We start from the raw sequence: 27,884 nt of genomic DNA on the forward strand, positions 1-27,884 counted from the left end.
CACCTCTGATCCTAAAGAGGTCTCAATCAGGATCAGGACTGGTGGCCTTTTCTAGCTTCCCTTCTTTTCCAGGCAATATCACATCTTGTGTTTATTTTGCAGATCTGAATAAAAGAGAACGTCAAGATGCAGATGTACTACTGTTATCTCCACCATAAACAAGTAATTGCTGGTTCAAAAATATGACTTGGTTTGCTTTTTCCTTCCTTCCTGCCCGGCAACCTCCCCTGTGGAGCTTTCTGCTCATCTAGTTTTTCTTCATTCCTCTCATTTTGCTTTGTGTCTCCAGCTTTTGCAGTTTGCCGCACACAATAGACACAATGGGTTTGATCAGCCAGGAGAGGGGGCATGCAATCTGCACAGAAACACCAGCTGTGACCTGATCCCAGGAGACATCGTATTTCAGCCTCGTGACATGTTTCACCCTCTCCTGACCTGGTGCCTGTGCTGCACAAACTATGTCTTAAATGGGGCTACAACCATTTGTCAGTCAGTAGACAGAGGGGGAGGGGGAGGGGAAGGGAAGCCAACAAGGGTCCTCTTGTTAGCTGTCTACTTTGGAAATCTGCTGCTTTGTGGAAAAAGTAATAGTGAAAATGATGGGGGCAAAGAGATTAAGATACTTTGATAATTTAACAAAATCTACTCCAACCTTCCAAGTAGCGGGATTTAAACAAAATACACCTTCAAATTAATCTCTGAAATTATCTGAGAAGCATCTAAAACTTGAAAATACTCAAGACTATTTTGATCTGTGGAAATCGTCTTGTGAAATGATATATGTCAGCAACAAGCAAAACCTTGCATACACCAGAAAGTGGGACGAGGATCCAGAAAACTGGTTTTTCCCAGAAGCCCATGGGACTGTAATATAATATCCCTATTTAAAATTATACCCTTAAAATGTATCATCTTGTTAGTGATCTAATAACTAGACTTCATAACAAAGCATATGTATGTATGTATGTATGTATGTATGTATGTATGTATGTATGTATGTCAGACTAACACTATACAGAAGCCTGATGATGGCAGATGAGATTCTGCCAAAACGTTGCTACAACTTTATATGCACAACTATAATGACATGGGAAAATACCCAAACAAAGCTGAATACCATACATACATACATACATACATACATACATACATACATACACACATAGATACACACACATACACACACATTTCCTAATTAATTTGCAGGGTTCAATTGCTTTGCATGGCGCAACATGGGAGTTCTAACATGGGACTTTTGCAGAGCCTGATGCTGATTGAGCAGAGAGGGAGTGATTGGCCCAAGGTTATCAAGCTGGCTTTAAGAGAGATTAGAAACTGGATCTTCCCTCTCCTATTCCAATATCTTAATAGCACACACATCATAGTTCATTGGTGTGAGCCCAGAACTGCAGGTTTTCCCTATAAAACAAACCCTAATAGCGTAGGAATGATTCTTGCTTGCATCCCTGCTTTCTTAGCCAGTCCCTTCCATCCCACCTCTGCATCTCCTGATTTCTCCAGGGCAGCTGGCCTTGACCGCTCCTGCTTCTTCTCCTCAGCAGCTGCTGGACTCTTATCCTACATCTTGCCTAATTAATAGCTATAATAGGTTATATATTTCATATAAATTCTTCCCAGCCAAAACCATAGTCTCATGTTCAATACATACATTATGTTGTACTGTATATACAAAGATATGAGGCTTGGCATTGTTTTGCGTCAGACCACTGAGCTACCTTTTTAAGATTAGGCTAAATAAAGATATGACAGACTTATTATGTACAAAAGCAGACACCGAACTATAACCTTTCTCTACTTAGAAGCAAAGTTTTATAGATTATTCTATCGCTACTGGGAAAAGTATATTCACAAAGATTGGGGCATTTTCTATTCGCAAAGCAGTTTCCATGACTGAAACAAAACTCAATGCAATTTTCCATTAGGCTAAAATGCCAGGTTTCCTTGGTTTACTGATCAATTTGTTTCCCCCTAAAACAGATCAGATGTAGCCCTTATGATATAAAATGAAACTGTTTCAGTCTCTTATTGTGGTATAGATTTTGCTACCTGGGTTTGAATGGGTATTAATAGATTCAGTAAAAGTTAAAATAAAAAAGTTAAAATTCTTATCAGCTAGTGTTTTATTGAATTCAGTGCTCCATAATATATAAACAAAAACAAACTGGAAAAAAATCATAACCAGCATGATTTGGAGACTTACTGTGAAAAAAAAAAATGCAATTCTATTTATTTATTCTGTTATTTATTAGAACAATTACTGCTTTGCTAGCAAAATAATTGTTAGGGGGATATTTCACAAATGCACTGTATATTTAAATTAATAGGAATAAAATAATACTGGAACCCACTGTTTCCAGTTATTGTGATTCTTAAACAAGTGGCAATCCAGTGGATTTAGAGTGTACTAGGGCAAGATTCACAAAGCGTCCTTCAATTTTTAAAATAATTTTTCAAAAAATGCTGATAAAGCAGAATGCTGATAATATACAGCTACACAGCAGAATGTTCTGCTTGGATATCTTCCACAGGACAACAAACAGATATATTTCCATAGTGTAATTTGTGCATGTGGTTTAGCTTGGCACGGAGAAAGATTTTCAGCCAACTCAGATCAATAGCTGGAAAATCAAAACGGTGACTCTGATCCTTGTTCCTGTACTGTATATACTGCACCCAATGTATGGGGATCTCAATATTCCCACAAAAGGCAGATAAATTTTACATAAATTTGCAACAAACAGAAATATAGTAATATAATACAAGCTCTGAAATAATGTTAATTTATGAAACCATTTATAAAACTCTTTATATACATCATATAAATTTTTAAAAATAGTTCAGCAGACCTGTCCAGTAGTAATATTTGTAGCCAAGATACCCACTTCATTTGAAGTAATTTAAAATATAAAATATGACTCTTTTTCAAAACCAATTGCTTTCAAGCACTTCTCCATATCTTCATTAAATGTCACTGAGCCACATACTAGTACAAAGGGTTTCCTTCTACATGTGTTCACCATACTCTTAATCAGGTTTTCATTTATTCGACCAAGGTGTGCAGTCTCTTGAAAGCTCCATGGCAGATTTTTAAGTGACTGTTCCTAAAAGGAAAAATAGATAACATGTGCAACATTTGCAAAATTCACAAAAATATATGATAAATTCCAAATTAAGACTTCAAAATGCATTTTCAGAACCTCACATCAATAGAAACAAGTCTTGTTTGTCTAACACAGTCATTAGATTTGTAGAGACTTTATTTTAAAATAGAATCCTACTCTTCTGTTTTAAAATGCTTCACAGAAGCTCCTAATTTAATAGTCCAAATCCAGCTAAATTAGTCACAACTAACTTTAGCTGGACCATTGCCATTCTTGGCTAATACGTAATGCTTAGTTAAATTTATCCGAAGGTAAAGAAAATGTATTCATACAAGAAGGATTGAACCTTTATCAGGTTAAACCCAAAAATCATACTCTTCCTTCAAACTAGCTGATCAAAGCAGAAGCCTGAATATTGTGATGATTTCTGAAACAATTGCTTGAAAATGTCACTCAGATATGCCCTGTAATGCTGTTAATATGGAATAAGTAGTTTACTGTCTCAGAAGCCCCATTTGTGCCATAAGAAATGCACAGGATTTATGTATTTGTAGGAAGACAGAAAATGTAGAGAGAGAAGGAAAAAAGCATAGAAAAAAAAAGAGAAATGGGAAAAATGGCGCTGGACTGTTAGCCGTCCTCTATAGATTTTTAAGCTGCCTTGTGTTCTCCAAAAGTAGCATGAAAAAGACTGAATCGGGCACCAAAAAAAAAAACCTGGCTCCAGAATTGAACAAGTTCTTCTTGTTGCCTGCTCTAACCCAATATCTACAACATAGGAAGTAAACTACTTTGGGATCTCAGGCCTTGAATTAATATAGATGTGTTTAGAGATGTTGCAGCTAGATCACTAAAGTGCTGAAACTATTTAAAAGGGGATCAGATGGAGGGGAAGTTCTTTTCAAAACTGGAAAGGGATCTGAGCTGACTCTTGCAGGAGTGCGTTCCAGTGCTTATTACCAATACAGGATTGACCTCTCTCTGGGGTGCCTGGTGAAGGGATCTCACATAGTGAAGGCATGAAAAAAATAAATTTGCATCTGTTTGATCAAACTTTATCTTCAAAGATTGGTGCTGCATTTGCAGAGCTTCAATCAGGAAATCCTTCTTAACCCTACCTGGAGTCATCAGGGATTGAACCTGGGTGCTCTGCATGACATACACGTACTCTGCTGTTAAGCTACAATACAGAGTTACATTGAGAATGCAGGTTTGTCATGAATTCATCACCTACCATTTGCAAAGCCCACAATCAAATGAAGGGATTGTCTCAGAAATACCAAGGGACAATTTCCCAATCAAGTATTTACCTGGCTTAATACATAAAATGTCCTGATGTTCCAGAATCGAGACTGTTCTTGAAGAAGAGCTTTCATGTAAATATTTTCAAAAGTTCTGAAACAGCCTATCAGAGTTACAAAAGTCTCATCATCTTCATTTGCGGTTATGTACTGGATAATAGGAAGCATTGGTGCTATGCCTGTCCCAGAAGCGAGCATGAGGAGTTCTCCATACTAAAAATGAAACAAAATATAGCAAATGTGTCTTAAGTCATCAAAAAAAGGAAAGCAAATATTTTGCAAGATGAATTTATGATACCACTTCATCATTTTCTGTTAGGGAAAGGGATGGAGTAGAAAGGAGTGACATTCAAATGTCTTGAGAATCCATTTGCGTTCAATGTTTCCTTATTCCTAGACTGAACCTCAGTGTTATCCCTGTGTTCCTAAGAAAGAGTCAATTGTTGTGTAAGCATCCACAGCTCTGCTCTTTGTTGTCCATTTAATGAAAGCAGCATCACCCTTTTGTACTGCAAACTTAGCCCCTATAGACTTAGAATAACATTATTGTCACTTTGAATGTACGCTAATCGGTATACATTATAATGAAAATTTGTTGCATACAGCTCTGAAAGGGTCACCACCTCCAATATACACTACATAAACATGACAAAATAAATACAAAATTCTGCATATACCTACATGCCCACATATATGGCACCTGCATGTATGATAGCATGATGCACATATACGAGTGGCTCTTGTTTTTTATAATAGAACAATGCTGCCAATTCCATCAGAGTGATTGATTGGAAAACACCATCACCCTCCTAGCTCACAAGCAACTCTATGTGGGAATGTTTTAAAGACCTTCCTCTATAAATAAGGAGAGAAAGAACAGTGCAGACTGGATGCAACTGGTGCAAGGCCTTACTGTAAAGTTGCAACAGTGTAAAACTAGAGTTTACTCTTTAATTACAAAATAATAAAAAATGGTGGTCAGATTTAAACTAACAAAAGGAGAATTTGGTTTTACATTACTTCGATTTAGATCAGACCGTGCTGGATGACTCCACCTAAGGTACATATATGTGTCACCAACAAATAAATATGGTTTTTTTGTTTCAGATGAACATTTGCAGTATAAACCTATATATAGGACCAAAGGAATACTTATGTAATGTTCTTTAGCAAGTGAATTTTAGATTTCAGCCTTAAATTATCTAGTTAATAAAAAAATCCATAAGATCATTATTTATTTGGACGACTGCTTTATAACTACATAATTTTGTATTCAGAATGATGTCTGAAGGATGACTAGCAAGATTTTAAGAAGACGATGCTGTTAGCTATTAATTAGCACAGCCCTAGACATGTTTAGCCCATTGTTTGAGCTTGATGAGCACTGCTTTCAAATAAAGGGGACTAGGACCATGCTAGAAGTATCCTAGTTTAACTTCATATGTAAGTAGCATTATTTAATCTGGCTGTATAAATGTTCCAGGATGACTTCATTAGACAATTTGCCTTTAATTGCATGTGCAGTGGGATTGGGCTGTTATTCCATTACCACAGGATTTCCCCACATTGGCAACTGTAAGACACATGGACTTTAATTCCCATGCTGGCTGGGGAATCCTGGGGGTTGAAGTGCCTGTGTCTTAAAGTTGCCAAGTTTGGAAACTCCACATTATTGAATTTTGTACTTGGAAAGTATTTGCGTTCTCCCCTCTATTTACAGTATAGGTAATGCTGCCATAAGATCATACACTGATAGATGTGAATATGTACTTCAGCTGTATGCTACAATTTTTCTTTTTCAAATTTGAAAAATTATAGTAAATAATGACAATGTTTACTGATATATTTCTACTATTCTCAAAATTGGTTGGTCCAGTATGTAGAAAATGTATGGCTATGTTCAAATTACACTTTGTGACCCTCTTAAACTATTGTATGACTTCAAATAAATGACATTTTCAAAATCTTCAATCAGATATCCTATGGCTATTATGCTGTTTAATCCAAGACTTTAAGTTACAGGAATAAATCACATATAATCAAAGTACACCTGTTGTTAGTGATTCCAAAATAATAATCATAATATCTGGCAACATCCAGTTACCTAGAACTCTCTGTATATTAGTCCACATTGCGTTACCCCACCCTTCTCCAATATGAAGCTCTCTAGATATAGCAGTCTTATAATTCCCATAATTCCCAGCCAAAGGTAGGTATGATAGTCCTCCTACTTTGGTTTCATACATAACTATTGAGGCACAATATTTGCCTTTGCCTTAGTGAAGTCATTACAGCATAACATTGTATGTGAACAAAGCAAATACCACCAGTAGTAATTCTATAATCACTAGATATTTAGCGATAAGTAGTTAAGCCTGCCGCAGTGTGGGAATAACACTAGGAAGGATTTAGTAGTAAGTAGTTGAAAGGAGAAATCATAGATGAAAATCCAGAAAATAAGATTAAATCCCCCAATCTAAAAGTTGCACAAGAACTGATGGTATTTCTAGAGTTAGGGCTAGATGGTCAGGGCAGATTCACACATTTCCAGTGCAAACTTATAGTACACACTCAGAAGCAAATAACTATTTCAGAGATATGTTTTTTCTAGAAGAAAAATACACCAACTTTAACACATTGCAAATCTTGATTGTTTACTGTATTTTCTAAGTCATTATGGTAAACAAACAAACACAGCAAAAATTCAGGAAACAGGAAATTGATTTATGGATTTTTTTTCTTCATTTTTCAAAAACCAAAAATGAATCAATGTCAGTGGCTGTTTGCTATCTGTTATAGATATTACCTGATTGGCTGTATAAGGAAAACCTCCGAATGGTCCTCTCCAAAAAATGGTGTCTCCTGTTTTCCATGATTTTATATATTGGGACATTAGTCCAGTTTTATAGCACTTTCAAAAAAAAAAAAAGAGTCAAAGAAACAAATAAAAAAAAGATAAGAGAGGGAATACAAACTTGGAACCAGTAATTCGCATCTTCTCAATTGAAACTTATGTGACTTAAAAAAAAAAAAGCAGTTGGGTACATATGAATATGGGGAAAAAATTAAATCAGGGTGATACTTAAATCTACCATTTGTGTGCAATGCTTCATTACATTAGATTTAAATTAAACGTTGTCTTTTGCTTTTATTCCTAATTGTGCAGAAAAACTACATAAGTATTTTTAAACTTGCTCAAACTACAATTTGCAAGCAAGATTTTTTATTTAGTAGATATACTAATTGGCAGCAGCTGCAAGTAACCATTCATCTTCTGTATATTTATAGAAACAAGAGAGCATTCTGAGAAGTAAAATTCCAGTTGTGTTATTTTGCCTTGAGTCTTCTTTCAGTTATGAATTTTGAATAGAAATGGATCTGTGACATACAGAAATTTGTTCACAATTGAAACCCTCAAATATTCATAAGCAACACTGGTAGGAAATATTTTCATGCATAACAAAAGAAGTGGGATAATGAAAACCAAGATTGCCAATTTATATGTTATTGTGCCTAAGTTTTGGGCAAATAACTTCCAACGGGAATCTAGCAAAATAACAGAATTTTGTGCAGCACCTTTAAAATTAAAATATTTATTATAGTGTAACTCACTGTACATGTTATAGATTCCTCTTCCTTAAATTTGCATTGTTTTTACCCAGCAATTAAAATAAACGATTTATTCTAATTTATCAATGGTAATTTCTACTGTTACATTTTGCATGTGGTATTAGACTGCTTTTAGTGTAAAAAACTGTGTCATGTTAAAAACCGTTGGCAAGTCTAGCCACAGTGAAGAAAATGGAATTAAATTAAAGAGGTTGGAGAATCAAGACTTCAGCTGCTATGTATCTCATGTAATGGAATATTGGTTTCAAGGGAGAAAATGTATTAAGAATAGATTTATTCTTCATCTCAATGCAGAAACAATCAAACTGGTTTATAATAAAGTCTTTTAAATAACAGAAGAAAAAAATCCTGCAGAGAAAAACTCTATACCGGGTTTTACCACCACCACCACCCCACACACAAAAAATCATACTATTAAAGAATACTTCAAAAATAAGGATAAGGAAAGAAAATCACCACTCATGCACACTTAGCTGTACTGCAGTGCTGTAATCATGGAACACAGTGACATTTGAATCGCACTTGGGATAGTACTGCTAGTTGTAAAAGCACTAATAGTTATACTACTATTAATAATACACTACTTTCCAAAATTGTCTGGATTAAGAGACACAACAATCTACACCAAGCTATACAAGCGATGGGCGTTTCCATCTCTTTTGTTACTGTCAGAGAATAACAATGGTTTCAATGGGTTGAATAGGTTCTATAGGAAAGGTAAGTATTATTACAATCATTATTACTATTATTGTAATACAAAAAAATCTATGTAATAAGCAAGCACAGTCAACCTATAAAGATAATGTAAATACAGATTGAATATAGTAAAACATGTCAGAATAACTGAGTTGGAAGGAACCTTGGATGTCTTCTAATTGAACCTCCTGCTTGTCCAATCTGTCCTAAAAAGCCTCTAGTGATGGAGCACCCACAACTTCTGAAGTGCCCCTGATTAACTGTTCTGTCAAGAAATTTCTTCTTATTTCTAGATCAGACATCTCCTTGATTAGTTTCCATCCATTGCTTCTTGCTCTATCTTTAGGTGTTTTGGAGAATAGATTGACCCCCCTCTCCTTTGTGGTAGCCCTTTAGATATTAGAACAGGGGTCCCCAACCGCCGGTCCGCGGACCGGTCCCGGTCCACGGAACAAGTCTTACCGGGCTGCTGGTTGCTGGGCGCCGCCATCTTTTTTTGATAAAAAAGTGCTTCCGGTGAGCTTTTCCGGGTAGAAAGCTCACCGGAAGCACTTTTTCGTCAAAAAAAGATGGCGGCGCCCAGTTGATGCTGGTACCGGGCCGCGGCGCCCAGCTGATGCCGGTACCGGGCCGCGGCATAAAAAAGGTTGGGGATCACTGTATTAGAACACTGCTGTCATGTCATCCCTAGTCCTTCTTTTCATTAAACTAGACATACCCAATTCCTGCAATCGTTTTTCATGTTTAGACCCTCTAGTGTTCAGAAAGATTTATCTATAGTTGTCTTGTACAACTTTAACATTTCTAAAGAAGTATATTGACACCAGAAAAACTAGCACCTATGGTAAAATCTTGAGGAGTTCAAACTCCTAGTAATGAGCAGAAGGGAATTTGGTGGCTCATTTATGATTTGCTTCAAGGATCTACTGCAACAAAAACTGTTTTCCACTAGGGTGTTCATACCTTGGTTTCTAACAATCTTTTTTAAGTTGCAGGAATACACATTTCATTTCAGTAACAGAGAACATCTTGAAACAAATCAGCTCTGTTGTTCCATTTTACTGCTTTGTCTTACTGCCTAGCTTTGAGTAGGGCTTGGTATGGGGCAAAGGGAATACCAACAAATCAAAACTTTAATGGCAAGCCCACCAGTTCAAAAAAGCCAAAGCCGAGCACTCTTGGGGCATAAAAGATGACTGTTGCTGTGTCAAGCTGTTAATTTATAGAACAAAGGCACCTATTTACCTTTATTAAAACTTCAAAGAACCCTTCGGCATTCACAGGCGTAATTGGAGTATAAGCTCTCTGAACCTCCAAACCATTCACTACTCCTCTGAAGGAGAAAAAAAATGAGAAAAGGAGCAAAGATCAAGGGATGGAATCTTGATTTGAATCTCAAACAATTCTTGTAAGTCCTGTACGGGTTCTCATAACAAAGGCTGCAGCCTGAAAAGCACTGCAGGCTGCCTTCCTCATCTCCATGGGTTATCTTCTGCCAGCCAAACAACAGATTATTCCCTCCCATTTTGCAGTAAGATCGCAGAGATCCAAGTATTGAAATAGGTTTTTTTTCTTCAACACAGTTATATTACCTCCTTAACAATTCTTCCCTTTCCTAAAGCCAGACATGGTATTTTATGTTGTACTGCTCTGCTGCTGCAAAGTAAGAAAAGAACGACACTGGGGAAGGTGAGGACTATTAATAGTTTGCAGCAGAAAAGGGTTTTCACCCTGACACCATTGTTAAAAGAATAAATAACCAATGTGTAGAAATAAAAGTTAACAAATGATACCTGCTATGCTTAACAGCCTAATGTTTTTCCAATGAAATGTATTTATATATTGTATTTATAAGCCAGCCAATTCTGGACAACATTGGGCAGTAAATAATTATAAAAACCAAGTATAAAAACAATTGATCCAGAGAAACACAATGGTTAACCTGAGGGGAATAACCCACAATCAATCTCTCACCTAGCAAAGGAGCCCTCCAGTCCCCTGGCACAAATCCTAGGATGCAGCTAGGTCTTAAAATTCTTACATTTTAAGAAAAGCTGCTCCGCAGGGCAGGAGCTATTACAGAGAAAGGATGCTTCTGGGATTACATCAGGACACATTCTCAGCAGATAGGACATGGGGCATGACAACTCTGCCTGAATAGACAGGATAAGCAGAAACCATGGGAAACAGGGAGTCCCTCAAATAATGAGGCCTAAGCCATGAAGTTCTTTGTAGGTAATAGCCAGCACCTTGAATTATATCCAGAAGCTTGCTGGCAAGTAGTGTCGTGCAGTCCACAAAGCAGAAGTATTACATCAGGGCTATCAAACTCACAGCCTGTGGGCCAGATGGATGATGCCCTGGCCATGTGCACACCCAGTTTAGTAAAGGGGAAAAAGGTCCTGATATGTCACGTGACGCCGCCGTGATGACATGAGTTTGACACCTCTGTATTATATGGACATACTATGGTATGCCCATAACTGCCTGTACTGCAACATTTGGACAATTGAATGATCTTCAGGGACAATCCACTCTAAAGTGGATTGCAATAATCTGTACCCAAGGTGAATAAGTCATGTGACCATGAACCTCCTGGTTCAGAAATAAGCATAACTGGCACAGCAAATAGATCTATAAAAAGATCCTCCAGGCCATAGTTGTCATCTACTAAATAAGTAGGAGCTGAGAGTCCATGATAATCTTTAGGCCAGAGGTGTGTCCTGAATACTACCACATCCAAAACTAAGGGTAATGTTTCCCAATTCCAACCAGGCCATTAACAAGACTGACAGGGCACTGTCAGTTAGTTGAAGTTACCAGTTCTGGCATCTGGTGGTTTTATATGTGGTTTTATACTTCTCTGTGTTAGCCTTCATTCTGGCCCTTGCTGCAGCTCTTCCACTAGCATTTTCCATCACCACTGACACTTTCTGGGGCTACTCCTTGACTAATTAGGAATACACAGACAAAATACTTTAATCAAATCTTTCTCATTAATATTCTTGAATGCTTTTAAAAGTCCCAAGGGCTCAAATATTAAATGCCAGAATTGAGGAATTTTGGAAATAGAAAATCTTGGACAATTTGCTCCTTGATAGTGTAGGAATATTCATTCACCTAGATTCATTATCACATATAACTGTAGACTATGCAGTATAAAATAAGCAGGTGGTTAAGATAGGTCTAACATCTTTGCAAGATACAAGTTTCATTATTAAGCCTGATAGGTAGGTAGGTAGGTAGATATGTATGTATTTGTTCTCATTTTCTGGTTGTATTACCATATTATTTTTCCAAAATGTTAATATCGAATAACAGCTTTAGAAATAACCCCGAATAGCAAAAATTGTCTTGTAGACTATAACTTCTGTGATACAAATGATGATTTAATCATGAAAACCAGAGTTTTTGTCCTGAGGTTGGTGATATTCATTTATAGAAATGGATCTAAGTGCAGTCATTTCAAAAACTAGAAAGTGACTTGACACAGAATATCTTTGTCAACTTCCATTATCTGTCAAGTGCAAATCAATAACTGATAGCTGCGGAGTTCTATACAGTCCATATTATTATCATTATTAAGTTACGTGAAACATCTAGCTACCAAAACAATTGTATAAGCTTAATGCAACTGCTTGCTAATAGCAGGTTTATTTATATGACTATTTTAATGGCTCACAGATCATTCAGCACATTGCACAACTATCTAACAATATGTCCATAGGGCAAAACCTGCCAGTTACTTTAACTAATAATTAATCTATTAATTAATAAATAATTAATAACTAATAATTGTTGGGAAGTTGAAAGTTCCTATAATTCTTTGGAATTTCTTAGAGAAATGACAAAATACAATTATAATAAATACATACATTGACAAAGAGATAGTTTTATACTACATTTTATATACTATATATATATATATATATACATTTTATATACTACATTTTATATACATTTTATATACTACCTAATAGCAAAACAGGATCACATTGTCCTTGTCAATCAATTCACCATAATTTTATACCCTCCTTTTTCTAAAAAGTGGTTTTCGTATGCACATTTAATTCTATCTCCAATAATAATGCAGTTGAAGGAAAATGCGACTACAAAGTAGCATATGCTATACAATTAACAAGATTAATAAGCTCAATGAATTCACAAATTCTTTCAAAAGAATCACTTTGGGAGTGTGGTAATTATGAGGTACTCAGTATGAAATCTTTACAGATCAAGAGCAAAATTGAAAAAAAACAACAAATTGCACATTATGGACAATTTAGCTATAGATTTTGTACAGTACCTTAGCACAATATGTTGTCCTAAACTCAACCCCAAGCTGCTGTTTCCAGGCAATTTAAAAGTGTACTGGTAGGTGTCCTCGGTCAATTGAGTCACAGACCTTATGATGAAAGCCATAAATATTTCTGGTGTTAGGTCTGAATTGCTACTCTGCAAGAACAACAATAAATAATTACTATTTTAAACAATACCCTCCAAACTGTGAGCCAATTCAAATGTGGTATTACAAATAAAAAGAATTTTTTAAAACCAAATACTATCATTATCTAATTCAATAGGTTCCCCTTTTTGAAATCCTATTTAAATTCCAACACCTATGTATCCAATTCTGAATTTGGCAATGCCTTTCCTGCTAATGAGGAAAGAAACCTAAAGACTCTGAAATTAGTAAAAGCAAAAAACCTCCAATGTATAGCAATAGAAGGTATGGTAGAACACAGAATATGTAGACATTTTTCTGTCTTGCTTTTTCTTACATCATTTCTTTCAAAAGCAATTCCTTATTTTACACCAGACTATCTGCCTGCCATATTTCTCTTGGCAATGATTTCAATAATTCCAGAACATCATGCAAAATTATGTGTAAAGATCTGGTTAAAAGCTTATTTTCTAGACTTCTCAGTCTCACATAGACCTACCCCCATCCTCCAAAACAACAACAACCAATCTCCCCCCTCCTTTCATATTTTTGATGTTACCATAAATTTAATATTTTTCAGAGCATGAAAACCACTGTATTCTTTTTGAATCTTTTTTAGCCTTAGAACTAAACATTTTGAACAAGAAAGTAATAAAGTATCTGTAAGTTCTACATTGAAGGCTAAGAGAAATGGCTTCCAGGCTAGAATCTCAATCAACTCAATGCAAATAATGAAAAAGTCATAATCCTGATATTTTTATTCGTCAACCCTCACGTTCTCCTGATTTCTCCATCTGTGTACATTACCTCTGGTTTTATAAAATCATGAAACAATCTGTGCACTGTTTACTCACAAGTAAGTTCCAAGAACTTCAAGTAAATCTGTTTAAGCCTGTAGTTGTTCAGGTAGTCCCCGGTTTATGGCAAGTTGCTTAGCAATCATTTGAAGTTACAACAGACTTCCTCAGGGCTATTTATATAACCTGGATTAGAAATTCTGATGGATCCCACTCCACATGGTCATGTGATTGCATTTTGGACATTCAGCAACCAGTATACATATATAGTCATTTGCAGCATCTAATGATCAATTTCTAGCACAAAAAAAAAAGCCCACTATGGGTTTAATGATTGTGGCATTTGCTTAACAACCACAGTGATTCACTTCATGACTTCTGCAATAAAGACCATAAAATCAGGCACGGTAATGTGGTGACCCATATAATGACCAGCATGATGGTGCTCAATGATGGTGATAGATCAAGGACCACCTGTACAGCACCATCCTGTGTGCAGGTGATATTTCTACTGAGTTCTAGGTTACAGCAGTTACAAAATAGAAGTCTTATTTGCAATAATATCTTTTCTAGCATTCCTCCAATACTTATTTATTAGGTATAATACTAATAATATAATATTTATTTATCTTTATAAATATGATCTCTTGACTTAATTTGTACTTTATTAAATATTGATTTAATAGATATAATACTAATAATACAATAATCAAATCTCTGCATTCTTCCCAGTTCTGGGAAATTTGAGAAGCTTGACTGTGTTTTAGAAAGCTAAAACAGGGTAATCCTTAATCTAGGGAAAAAATAGGTGACAGTATGGAGAATGCTTGAATTAAATTTTTCCCCAGAGTGTAACATAGAGTCTAGTATTCATTCCTCTACTTGAATTTTGATCCCAAATGTTTCTTTATCTTTTTGATAGACGTTTTAAAGAAATTACAAGCAAAATAAAAGAGAGTGAACACCCTGGCTTTGTATCTTTAATTATCGGAAGACTTGTAGGGAGAGTTCCGGTTTGCTGTAATCTGTGCTGTAAATAAATAAAAAAATTAGGTCTACGTAAGGCAGGGGTGTCAAACTGGATTTCTTGGAGGACTGGATCAGCACTGTAGTTGTCCTCCATAGGCCAGCTGGGGGCGGGGCGGGGAGGAAGAGATGGCCTCCTGCAGCACCCTGCCAGCCAAAAGGGGGGGGGGGGGGGGGGGGGGGGGGGGGGGGTTGGGGGGGGGGGGGGGGGGGGGGGGGGGGGGGGGGGGGGGGGGGGGGGGGGGGGGGGGGGGGGGGGGGGGGGGGTGGGGGGTTGGGGTTTTGGAAAGTGTATTTTTTTTTTTTTTTTTTTTTTTTTTTTTTTTTTTTTTTTTTTTTTTTTTTTTTTTTTTTTTTTTTTTTTTTTTTTTTTTTTTTTTTTTTTTTTTTTTTTTTTTTTTTTTTTTTTTTTTTTTTTTTTTTTTTTTTTTACAGGCAAAGAAGGGAAGGTTCTTTTATTTTTTTTTTTTTTTTTTTTTTTTTTCACAAAAAAAATAAATCCCAGGCCTTATGGGGGCTGCCCTTGTCCCCCTGTGGCCCGTTTTTGCTAGCAAAGGCCCCACGGGCTGGATCCAAGCACCCCACAGACCACATCCGGCCCACAGGCATTGAGTCTGACACCCCTGGGGTAAGGCATTCAAAAGAGTGCTTTGCAAAGTATGAATACGACATCCCCTTCAAAGTATTGAAACAGCTGCATCCTTTGGTAGAGCTATGTGGCTGCTTTTGTGGGAAATGACAGATAAATGAAACAACTCTGCACGCACTTTCAACACAGGGGCTTCATTTACACGAATACATTTTGTGAAGCATCTCTTCGAAATGTTTTACACAGCCTTAGTAATTTTAATAATAATCTACTTGCTGCTTCTTTCTGGAGAGAAGGCTTATATCTTCTTTTGCTTTGGCTTCTTCCCACTTCTTTAGGTCTTCCTGATATATATCATAAATGCAGGGTTTGCAGCCACTGCCACAGCACTGAGATGACAGTGGCTCTTTGGGCTTCAGAGATAGCCAGATGTCTTCACTCTGATCCATTACCTACAAAACACAATCCAACATTATTCCATTTAAAATTACTGAATGGGGATGATTTCTCTCTTCTGCATCAGACATGGAAGCAAGTGTCATCAAGTGTAGAATAACTGCAGGGCATATGATGTACTGTGATGCAGTTAGGCCGCACTGGAATTTAAATGAGAAAAGGCCACGTTCAAAAGCCACCTTTTTAATAAAGTTTTTTGACATTTTAGGCTCTATCCTATTCAGACCAGCTTACCTAACAGGTTTGAGGTGAAAAAAACCCCGATAGGGTTGTATCGAGCCTCTTAATAAAGAATATGAATTAATGTACTACATACAACAAACTATGTCTTGCCATGGATCGGAATTTTCATCCTTTTTGGGGACAAAACTGGCATGAAAAATCAGAACGGATAAAACAGTAGCACCATGAAAAAACCCCCACTAATTTTGATTTTCTGTGAATGGAGGTTTAGGATTCTAACATTCTTTTAGTCATATTAAGTTTTAAAAAATATAAAATAGGAACTAGGAATAACCTAAAAACTAAGAATAAAATTGTGTTGTTAGTTAAAGCTAAATTTATATCTCTAACCCAAACTAAAATGGCCCAAATCTGAAAATATTATACAGGTAGTCTTTGACTTACAACACTTCATTTAGTGACCGTTAGAAGTTACAATGGCACGGGAAAAAAAGCGACTTATAATCGTTTTACGACCATTGCAGCATCCTCATGGTCATGTGATCGAAGTTCAGATGCTTGGCCGCTGACTCATATCTATGATGGTTGCAGGGTCGCAGAGTCATGTGATCCCCTTTGTGACTTTTTCACATGTAAAGTCAATGGGGAAGCCAGATTCATTTAACAAAACCATGTTAACTAATTTAACAACTGGAGTGAATCACTTAACAGCTATGGCTCTTGTTAAATGGGGCAAAACTCACTTAACAACTGTCTTGTTTAACAAAGGAAATTTTGGGCTCAGTTGTGGTCGTAAGTCGAGGACCACCTGTACACTATTGATACCCCAACATTTGTGAATTTAGAGCTGTCAAGAAGTCAAGAAGATAACAATGGTACCTTGCCACTGAGGATGTCTATTTCAGTTAACAAATGACAGCAATCAACCATTTTAATTGATTTTAACAAGAACATGGCAGAATCTGGTAACATCCAAAGACATGACATCTATCTGGATGTCAGAGCTGCCATTCCATGCCAGCCATGCCTCGCAACATGCCAGCGTCTGCCAAGGCTACCAGAGGAAGGCAGCTGCTGGGAGGGCTAGCTTCAAGGGAATTGAAACTACTCATCATGCGGTACCGTAAGAGCCGCCGGAAGTTCCAAGGTCACAACATGGAATGCAACACCATCTTGCCCGCTAACCCAGGGACTGTTACCCAATTTGTTTGAATGACAGATACAGATAACCAAGTGGAAAGGGGCAAAAGGAAAAAGTTAATCGAGTGCTTTGGAGGCTAAAAGTTAGAACCAGCTTCGCTACGCTGTTATCAAATTGCCTTAGTAAATAGTGTACACTTTGTAGCCATGGCCTCCAGAGTCTTTCTTTGCTAACTGACTGACTTGGGATGGCTGACATTGAGTCTGAGAAGAGGATTTGCCTATGAAAGGCAGCCAAATGCCCAGGCTACTTTGCTATATGAGGATATGAACATTTGAACTTGTGGCAGGGTGCTAAAATGACAGGCTGAACAGTGTACAAGTGTACCAGATTTCTACCTATTAAATGGTTATTGGACAATGGACATTTTCTCATTATTGAGTTAAAGTTGGCCAAAAACCACACTGGTAAAAGTTTGTTCTCCCTGTAGCCTATTCTGCCTGTATTGATTTTGTTGTTACTGCAATTATAAAATATCCTTCCAAAATACTGATCTGCAGAAGTATTCCATAGGCAGCATAGTTGGTTTCAGACATTGCTTTGTTTTGGTCATGCCCAGAGGGAATTTTTTGTTTGGGATATGGACCAAAAACATGACTGTTCTTGGAACAAAGTAGTTTAAAGGCATAGAAGAATGGCAGTATGCCAAGGAAAACAACTGTAGCAACTGAGTAGGGAGTGTGGAGGAGAAAAATACTGGGAAAATTGGGGATGGGAGGAGAAAATAATTCAGATGTCAACTACCTCTACATCTGTTGGAAAAGCAAGTTGGTCAAAAGTGCAAGATCCCCCACATTCCCCCTATGCTGCTGACTTAATCCTTTTGCGGATCAGCTGCCTCATTCTTCTGTGTCTCACTGTTTAGATACATCTAAAATACTCTGGACGCTGCATGTTAGGAAGGGCATTGAGAAACTGAACTGTGGCCATATGAGAGAGTCACCAAAATCAGCAACCAAAAAGAAAAAATTCTGAAGAACAATAAGTGATGGGAACATTTATTGATGAAAAGATGGCAGGGAGACATAATAATCGCCTTCAAATATTTCAAAGGCAGTAGAGGTCAGGGCAGAATTGTTCCAGGACACAGGACAAGAAGCAAAGGAATTAAATTACAAGGAAGCAGATTATAGATCAGGAAAAACATCTTAATGGCAAGTTATTTCACCATGGAAGAGACTGGCTTAGCATTTTTTTGGATGGGGGGGGGGGGAAGGGAGGTTAAACAAAAACAGGATACACATCTGTCAGGTATAGGTTGGCCCGATTTCAACATGATGGGTATTACTGGGTGATTGTATCCGGCTCCTTGTAATCTGTGCTATGCACACCATGTAAATGAAATAAGAGTGTCAATCATCTGCCTGCCATATTGAAGCTAGGACTGTTACTGTAGATTCCCTGATTTAAGCTGGAAGGTTTTCCAACCCTTCATCCTGTCAATCTATAGCAAGGGTCTCCAAAATTAGCCACTTTAAGACTTGTGGACTTCAACTCCAATTCTGGGAGTTGAAGTCCACATGTCTTAAAATGGCCAGGTTTGAAGAAGACCTCTGATCTACAGGCTGTGCAGAGATCTTGTGAGGCAGTGATCCCCAACCTTTTTTACGCTGCAGCCCGGTACCGGCATCAGCTGGGCGCTGCCATCTCTTTTTGATGAAAAAGTGCTTCCGGTGACCTCACCGGAAGCACTTTTTCATCAAAAAAAGATGGCGCCGCCAGCTTTCTACCCGGAAAAGCTCACCGGAAGCGCTGGCTTTCTACCCAGAAAAGCTCACCGGAAGCACTTTTTCATCAAAAAAAGATGGCGGCACCCAGCAAGCCAGCGGCCCGGTAGGACTTGTTCCGCGGACCGGTGGTTGGGGACCCTGTTGTGAGGGGATTGATGGCATTTGTCTTTCTCCATTTCCCCTCCAAAATCACCCTAGGGTCCCTCCCAATATTGGCCAGAGCAATTAAAACATTCAGAGATTTCTTTCAGATGAACAGTGGGTAATCAAACAAGCCTGTTTGGTGCACGCTCCAAAATAATACGACACAACACCTCACACTTCATTTTACACACCTCCAGAGGCTCTTGGATAGTATTGGAATAAGCGGAAATGCTACTGATATGCTGCTACAGCTAAGAACTACTGAAAGCTTCCTCACTCATGGGGGTGGGGAGTAGCTGAAAAAGATACTGAGGCATGTTCAATCAGAACAGAGTTGGAAGGGACCTTGGAGGTCTTCTAGTCCAACAAACACCCATCGCCCCCTTAAGCAGGGGACCCTAAACCAGCGGTCTCCAACCTTGGCAATTTTAAGACTTGTGGACCAGAGCTGACGTCCACAAATCTTAAAGTTGCCAAGGCTGGAGACCCCAGCCCTAAACCATTTCAGAACAAATGACTGTCCGGTCTCTTCTTAAAAGCCTCCAGTTGTTGAAGCCCCCACAACTTCTGAAGGCAAGCTGTTCCACTGGTCAATTGTTTTCTCTGTTAGGAAATTTCTCCTTAGTTCTATGTTGCTTCTCTCCTTGATTAGTTTCCATCCATTGTTTCTTGTCTTCCCTTCGGGACTGTTGCTTTGGAAAATCAGTTGACCCCCGTCTTCTTTGTGGAATATTGCTATGATGTCACCCCTAGTCCTTCTTTTCTCTAGACCAGCCATACCCAATTCCTGCAACCGTTCTTCATACGTTGGCATCCCAATTGGGGACAATCGGGGAAATGGGTTTAAAGGCTGCCCACCGTTTGAAGACTTCGCTCTCTTCATGTACTGAGCAGAGACCAGAGTCTTTGAGCCTGCGCGGCCCCGCCCCTTCGGGAAGGATTGAAGCGGCTCAGCCCCGCCTCCCTCCCGCTAGCTCTGCCCCGCTCGGGAAAAGCGCCCCGCCCGTCCGCCGTCAATCACCCAAGGTGCCCGCCTCCTCTCCCGGCATGCTTTTCGCAGCCGGATCCAAAAATGGCTGCTGCCCTCTGTCTTCGCTGAAGTGACCGGGGCGGAAGATGCTGGCGGCGCGGCGGCTGGTTAAGCGAGACGGGTGCTGGGCGCCCTGGGGGCAGCGCCGCAACAGGGGCCTGTACGGGCCGAGGACCCTCAGTCGTCCCTTGCCTCGCACACCCTGGACTCTGAAAGGGCCGCCGCCCGAGGGAGCCCTGCCATGGTACTTACGGAGACCGCCGCCCGTGCGGGAGCAAGTACCCGAGCTCGACACGGTGACGTACGCGGAGAAGATGTACCGGGTGCCTTGGCTGGCCAAGCCGACCTTCCCGAAGTGGGAGAGGGGCTGGCACGACCCTTACCACCGCCAGAGCATTCCCTTAGAAGAGCTGCCGGACTACAAGACCCGGCCTTGCTACGAGTTTCACCGCAGGAGCCGCTTGGAGGAAGGTAGCCGGTGGCGCGCGGGCGGTGGGCGGGGCTTGGTCAAGGACGCCCCACCACCCCCCGCTTTCGAATGGGGGGCGCGCGGGGGTGGGGGGGGGGTGGCGATTCGGTTATGCTAATGGCAGTCGGCAAAACGGGCTGAGGTAAATTTGAGTTGAAACTGCAAATCAGCGAACGGCACTACGTCTTTATTTGTATGACAAGGGCTGAGGCTCAGGCGGGGAAAAAAAACGTTATTTCGATACAGGTAGCCCTCGGATTTACAACGGTTCATTTAGTGACCGTTCTAAGTCGCAGCGGCATTGGAAAAAAGCGACTTATGACTGTTTTTCATACTTATGACCGTTGCAGCATTTCCATCCCCACCCAAGTCATGGGATTTACATTCGGATGCGCAGTTTCCCGGGGTTGGTGACCTTCTGACAAACAAAATCGGTGGAGAAACCAAATTCACTGAACAACCATGTTACTAATTTTGCAGCTGCAGAGATTCACTCAGCAAAGGCGGCAAGAAAGGTGGTTAAATGGGACAAAACTCGCTTAAACAAATTCCTCACTTAGCAACATAAAATTTGGGCTCTGTTGTGGTCGTAAGTCGAGGACTACCTGCAATGACATTAGTTGTATGCATATTTTAATGTTGTTTTTGTGTCTTCCGGTCAGTTGTTGACTCCCAGTGACTGCCTGGAGAAATCAGTGTGATTTTTCTTGGCAACTCTTGCTAAGGCTTGAGAGTGACTGGCCCAAGATCGCCCATTGGGACTAATGACTCATGATCTCCCATTTTTTAACTTGACGCCTTAACTATTACATCAAGCTGGCTCTCTATGCTTACATATATCTGTAAACAGATAGCATGTAATATTGTAAAAAAAAAAAAAACTAGTCCCATCTGATTCTAGGATAGCCACACTGGCCCAATTAGGTGCAAGGTTATTTCCATAGCAACTCAATTTATTCCATTTACTGTACTTATTGTACTTATGCCATATTCATGCTCTTCATGCCTTTGTAATTATATTCTTTTTCTACTTCTGTAATCAGATGTGGAAGTAGTAAACAGTAGTTGTCATTGTTGAAGGGAATTGAGTATTGTGTATAATATGAAAAGCATATATTCATTTCTCTGTGTTAATATGTACATATTTATTTTGAGGTGTGAAGCAAGCATTGTGGCTAACCAAAGCAAAGCTAATCAAAGGCTTACCTCCCCCAATACTTACCATCATGAATGACATAACTCCCCTGTTGGAGGACCAGGATGAGATAATTCTAAATGCAATTTCTCATGCTCGTTTTTGGGCTGACACTGAAGATATTTCCTTTGATAAATACAGGTATGTTTTAAGCCTAAATTTTCTTTGTAGCTTCAGAGTTGTTGGTGCTCTTTGTCATTCTTTTAAACAAGTTTTTTAAACAAGTTAAAATTAAACAAGTATGTTTAATTGGATAATATCTCACAGTAGCTTCCAAAAATGTGTAAAAAATATGAGTGCTGCATTCTCTGAGATGCTGCTTATTATACTTTCACTGGTTTCTGCATGTAAAATAGGTAGTTCATCCTCTTAAATGACTCAGAAATGCTGTGTTGGATATATGTACAAGTATGCTTCCGTGTAAGATGCGTGGAGTCACCATATATGAGATGGCCATATTAACTTGTTTGATAAATATTTTTTTACTTTTATAAAAGCATTTTTTTTTCCTATCAGGAGTTTGGGAAATATTTTTCTGAGCTTTTACCTTGTATTCCTTGCATAATGCCATATGCCTGTTTGAAAATGTTAAGCTAGGCAACTGCTGGTGGTTATTGCCAATGTACAAGGTACTTTACAAAGAAAAAATAGACAAATTGTTATTCCAAAGGTTTATAAGGATAAGCAACATGGTGCCCCAGTAAAAGTATCTGAATCCTCATTAGATTAGAAAATCTCACATACTTTGAGGAGAGAAAAATGCACAGGATCACAGAATGTCAAAATCTAATACAATTTGGTCATCTTATGAGATTTAGACTATTTTTTAAACTTGTGTTTAGTTTTTGATTGCCTTGCCTAAAAATGTTAGTCCCCAATCTATCACTTAAAGAAAAAAGGTAAACAAAATGAGTGCAAAATATGTTTTATTTCAGTTATATGATTTCATTACTTTATATGAATGGATGTTTTTTTTTTCTGAAATAAAAAGAGGAATTCTAAAAAGGCTTCGGAAGGGCAGGTATTTTCTTGACTTTGTTTTAAAACTGAAAAAAATGAAACAACAGTTTTGAATGTATGGGAAGAATTTTGCAGTAAATTTTATTTGGTTATTCAGGATTATATATTGAGAGAAGGTATAAAATTATTTCTATCTTTCCCAATTATTGTCCCTCTCTATAATTAGAAAAGGCAGAATAAATTTGGAAAATAAGTATAATTTGTAGTTATAATAACCTTTAAGATAATTTGTATAAACTTTATTGTAACAGTTGAAGTATCAGTAACTTAAAACCAGTTGGATTAATAACGAAAACCTGACATGTTATCTCATGTACATTTATAACTATCACCTTATTTTGTGTTTGCCATTTTGCAAATATTACAATAAATATCAGTTAAGAAAATCCTGATACAGTGAAACTTCTGGCTTGGATCTAATTATCCTCTTGTTCTGAAGTCCTGTGCTTCTGGAAAACCTGCTCCACTTGTGCAGGTCAATGACTGTCAAGTTCCCCTCATTGAGTAAAAGAATGATGTCCCAAGACTACAGAGCAACGGCTACATGGGAACGAGGTTAGTTAAAAATGTAAGCTTTCTTTATGGCAAGCATAATGTTAATAAACTGCAGAAAACTAAGGATAAATATCCCAGATGATCTTCTGTGGTATAAAGGTTTGTCCTGAATAGAGAGGAGGATTTGTTTCTTCATATTTGAAGCAAACAATTCCTAGAGAGGAGGGACTTCACTGATCTATTTGTATGTGTGGGTGGGGAGACAATCCAGGCACTGGGTGGATTAAATTCCACTACCAGTTATCAAAAATCTATAGAATTTTTTTTACAAAGATAGAATGCATAGTTAGAACAAATATAAAGCATTTTTGTGTTCAAAGAACAATGTTAAACTCAGATTTCAAATGTCATTTTCTGATAGCAGCTGAGCCAGTGTAGGTTGGTAGATCAATAGAAGTACTTGATGTTGTCCTATTCAGGTTCTCTATGATTTCCAGAATTGGAAATGAACAATAGCCATTTGGGAAGTGTTCATTAAAAGTTTTTTTATCTCTCATTTTTATAATATCTGGCTTATAACGAACTAACATAAGTTATTTTCTTTTATAGAGTCTACTCTCATTCAGATTCATATTACCGGTGGAAAGCTTCTGAATGCAGTAAATTGTCTACAACCTATAGCATCCAGTGATGAGATATTAGCCACTGAAGATTATGATTTAGAAACTTTCTATCCTATTTCACCTATAATTGATCTTAGGGAAAAGAATGTATATAAAATAAAAAATGACACTGGTAAGATTAAACACAATCAGTTTCACAATTTCTTAATTTGTATATGTGAATCTACTAAATGAAATACGAGAGTAAGAAAGTCTTAATACAAAGAGTTGAATGAATGTAACCGAAGCATCAAATGTCCTAAGTAATTGTCCAAAGATTGTGGATTATATGCAGATGGTCTTTTGCAGTGAGTTGTGATCTTTTACTAAATTATTCCCTAATTTAAATAGGTTTCAACAAAGACTACCCATATCCTTATCCTCATACATCTTACACTATTGAACGTGGAAAAAGGGAGAAATCGGAACATTTACAAGCCAGAGTTTTGATGTTTGCTTTTGGGAATGCACTAGCCAAGGCTAAGGAACTTTATGGAGTAAGTAGTATAATTTAGAAGGAAAAACTATGACTTGTCATAACTGATCAAGAGATGCTGGTTATTTTTGCTCTTGAAAGTTCCATTAACTGCACTTCATCAATATTGGTCCATTAACTGCTAACATGAAATATATACAGCTTCTGCAAATCTTGATTTCAGATTTTGAGAAAAGGTGAAAAGTTACAAATCTAGGACATAACTTGTTTGGTTCTTAATAAACTTGAGTTTTATTGGCTGGCTGTGTGAAGGCACATAATCAATGTGAAGGCACTGTGAGAGTAGTAGAGCTGACAGTACTGAGTAGAATGATCAAAGGTAGCAAATTCATATTGCTGATCATATAGATGTTACGATCATAGTACATAATTTTGGATTTTAACGGGCAAATGGAATTTTAAACTTTGTGAATGTATGAGATAGCTGGATGTATTTTTGAATTTCCTATGTTAAGATTAAATAATTTCTATAACACTTGTAATTCCTGAAGAGTTATGACTACTATAAGAGAAATTCATGAGATTGAAATGGTTTTGGTATATCATCTAATGTTGGAGATGACAAAAGCCAGCACTACTTTTCCTATTTCTTAAGCTGTGGAAATTTGGCCTGGTCTTCGGCAACGTCACCTGTGGGTTTTCTTCTACATACAAGGTCATCATAAGTCAAAATACAAGCAGGAATTTGTGTTTGTTGAATCTGCATGTTACATAGATCAGGAAAGCATGCCAGCAATTGACAATGGTGTGATGGCCATGTATCTGATTAATGCCCAGTCATAACTTCCTAATATGTGCGACAGCACAGTTTGTCTCATACAGCTTTTCTTTTTTTCCTTGCCCAGGATGAACCCAAAGTCTTGGAGAAGCCAGTAGTTGTTCAGAGTGTTGGTACAAATGGTCAAGCTTTCCACTTTGTAGTGTTTCAGTTAAACACAACAGATTTGGACCCTAGCAATGGTGTTAAAAACCTGGCCTGGCTGGATGAGAATCAGCTTTTGTATGAGGATGCCAGGAAACGTCCAGAAATCAAGAAGAAAATAGTTCTGGTATGTTATGAAAGTGAAATTACTTGTTAATCAAGCTATTGCCAAAAGAACAGTTAGCTTTTTAATTTGGTTAGGAAATGTTTATTATTGGTTAGATCTATGTTTGGCTTTTTCTCCAGGAGCTCAAAATGACTTATGTCAGAGGAGCTCAGTCCTTATCAGAACCACATGATGAAGTAGATGGGCTAAGAGAGTGCAAGTGACTGATTAAAAGCACTTAAGCTTTCCACAGACAGTAGAAAATGAATTCCCTAGTCCTAATCCAACATCTACACCACCCTGGCTCTCATACAACTGCTTTTAAGGCTAATGCGGTTAATGGTAAAGCTATTTTAAAGTTTTCAAAGCTGTATTACTGTAACATACTGTACTGGTCTGAAAACCATACTTAATGCAAAATGTAGCCACTAGGCAACACTAGGATGCAAAGCTTGGGACCAGAATCTCCTAACTTATATCAGGTTCTCCCACTACATCAGTCATCTGTGCTTGGCTTGCAAACTGCTGTATGGTATGCTAATATCAGTGAAGGACAGCCTTCTCTCTGGTGCCTTTTGTCCTGTGAAATGACCATTCCCTACTAATACATCAAGCATTGTTGTTTTTTAAAAAAAATCATCCTATTTAGTTTGATCATTCCCAGCCATATGTATGCTGGATTTTTTTACAAAAGAAAAATATGTATCTAATTGAATTTATAAAGTGCTTCAGGAATATTTACAGTGAGTATAAATATGGTTCTAATATTTTTAAAAATAAAAATCTTCCTCCACTGGAATAGGGTATTTTGGAAGTCCTTTGACAGAAACCATCTCCAGTGTTAGAGGGTGGTTCAAACAGATCATATAAATCATTATACGTGGGACAGTTTTAATGCTATGACATGCTTTCTAGAATGCATGTCCATCTCTTTAACACTGGGTCAGAATTCCTAATGTGTTTTGTCTCATGCTGAAAATTGTAACTGGTTGACAGTTGACAAAGTTTCCAAAAGGCAGAAATCCTATTACTTACATTGCTGGTCTTATTTTTTTCTGATTCATTGACGAGAAGAAAACTTTCTTGAAGGGAAAGAGAGAATGTATCATTAAATGCAGTAACACATTGCAACATTTAGATGCTGTCCTAATTTGTGTGCTAGACATTGAAATATCAGGTTTTTTCTCTACAGATTCCTGCTGGAATACATGGCTACAATCCAGACACATTCAAAAAATTCCTGGCACTCTACTTGCATGGTATTGTGTGAACAGGTCCCAAGAAGTCTAAACTCAACTTGTTCTTCCTGAAATACTACAGTAGATGTACAGTTAACACAAGACTGAAAAGGATATGTTATTTTTAATAAAAGATATTTTTAAATACATGTGTTAAAGCTTAATTCTTTTAAGAATTAGAGTAAGATTTGATACAGTGTTTCAAGGAGGCCACGGTTTTGGGGGAAGAACTAATTAAGTCAAAACTTTTAACCACTTTGAAGGGTATTTTAATTCACAACATTGGATGTGTATACTGGAAGATACATCAAATTAGGATGATTTTTAATTTAAAAATTTAATTTAAAGCAGATCTATCTGGTGAATGGATTCAGGAAAGTGTGGAAGGCAAGGCAGTTACATTCTTGCCTAAATATGGGGAAACATGTTTCTTTGAATTTTGTTTCTCAAAAACCATGTTTCACTCAAAACAGTTTGGCAACTTATCCAGAGCTTGCTTGTTCTGGATTTGAAACAAAACACTTCTGCTTTGAGCCATTAAAGGAAAGAGTTTTCCCTGGGGTATTCTCTTGTGCAATAGGAAGTGCTATAATGGTTGTATTGGGGGGGGATTCATGCTTACCTAATTAAAATAGTTTAGGCTTATAAAAACTGACAAAGGTAAATTGCAACAGGTATTTTCCACCCAAGCTCAAATTTGTAACTTCCCTAAAATGGAATATTAACTATTTTATAATGGGTTTGTAGAGGATGCATTTTTGGGTATTACTGAGCATAATGTTCTGTCTTAGAAAACTTAGCAGAATTATTCAGTATAAGGTCTGTAGAGATTCTCAGTCATCCAGGTCATGGTTGTCCCAATGGTGCTTTTGCACCATTGGGGCAATCATGACTGGATGACTGAGAATCTCTACAGACTTTTAGCTGTCCAA

The 27,884-nt window shown here is 37.8% G+C and overlaps 2 protein-coding genes across 7 annotated transcripts; one reads left to right on the forward strand and one right to left on the reverse strand.

The window, feature by feature from the left end:
* Window positions 1-2,117: 2,117 nt before the first annotated feature.
* On the reverse strand, window positions 2,118-20,820 carry CYB5RL (cytochrome b5 reductase like). Of its 6 annotated transcripts, none has more exons than XM_087960306.1 (7): window positions 20,602-20,820; window positions 15,878-16,057; window positions 13,056-13,204; window positions 9,995-10,082; window positions 7,230-7,334; window positions 4,433-4,636; window positions 2,118-3,122 (listed from the first exon to the last, which is right to left on the reverse strand). In XM_087960306.1, the coding sequence occupies exons 2-7, from the start codon at window positions 16,052-16,054 to the stop codon at window positions 2,919-2,921; spliced, it is 927 nt and encodes a 308-aa protein (XP_087816432.1). In that variant the 5' UTR covers window positions 16,055-16,057; window positions 20,602-20,820; the 3' UTR covers window positions 2,118-2,918. The 6 variants fall into 6 exon arrangements, with proteins under 6 accessions (XP_087816432.1, XP_087816431.1, XP_087816434.1 ...); XM_087960305.1 differs by lacking the exon at window positions 20,602-20,820 and adding an exon at window positions 20,100-20,246; XM_087960308.1 differs by lacking the exon at window positions 7,230-7,334.
* Window positions 20,344-27,097, forward strand: MRPL37 (mitochondrial ribosomal protein L37). Its single transcript, XM_026665901.2, has 7 exons — window positions 20,344-20,820; window positions 21,974-22,154; window positions 23,473-23,588; window positions 24,138-24,323; window positions 24,542-24,687; window positions 25,532-25,735; window positions 26,907-27,097. Exons 1-7 carry the CDS (start codon window positions 20,436-20,438, stop codon window positions 26,982-26,984), a joined length of 1,296 nt encoding a protein of 431 aa, XP_026521686.1. The 5' UTR covers window positions 20,344-20,435; the 3' UTR covers window positions 26,985-27,097.
* The last annotated feature ends 787 nt before the right edge of the window (window positions 27,098-27,884 follow it).

Source organism: Notechis scutatus, chromosome 3, assembly GCF_049901735.1.
Source record: "Notechis scutatus isolate UNSWTSFEM ecotype Mainland chromosome 3, rNotScu1.2, whole genome shotgun sequence".
NCBI classification, from domain to species: domain Eukaryota; kingdom Metazoa; phylum Chordata; class Lepidosauria; order Squamata; family Elapidae; genus Notechis; species Notechis scutatus.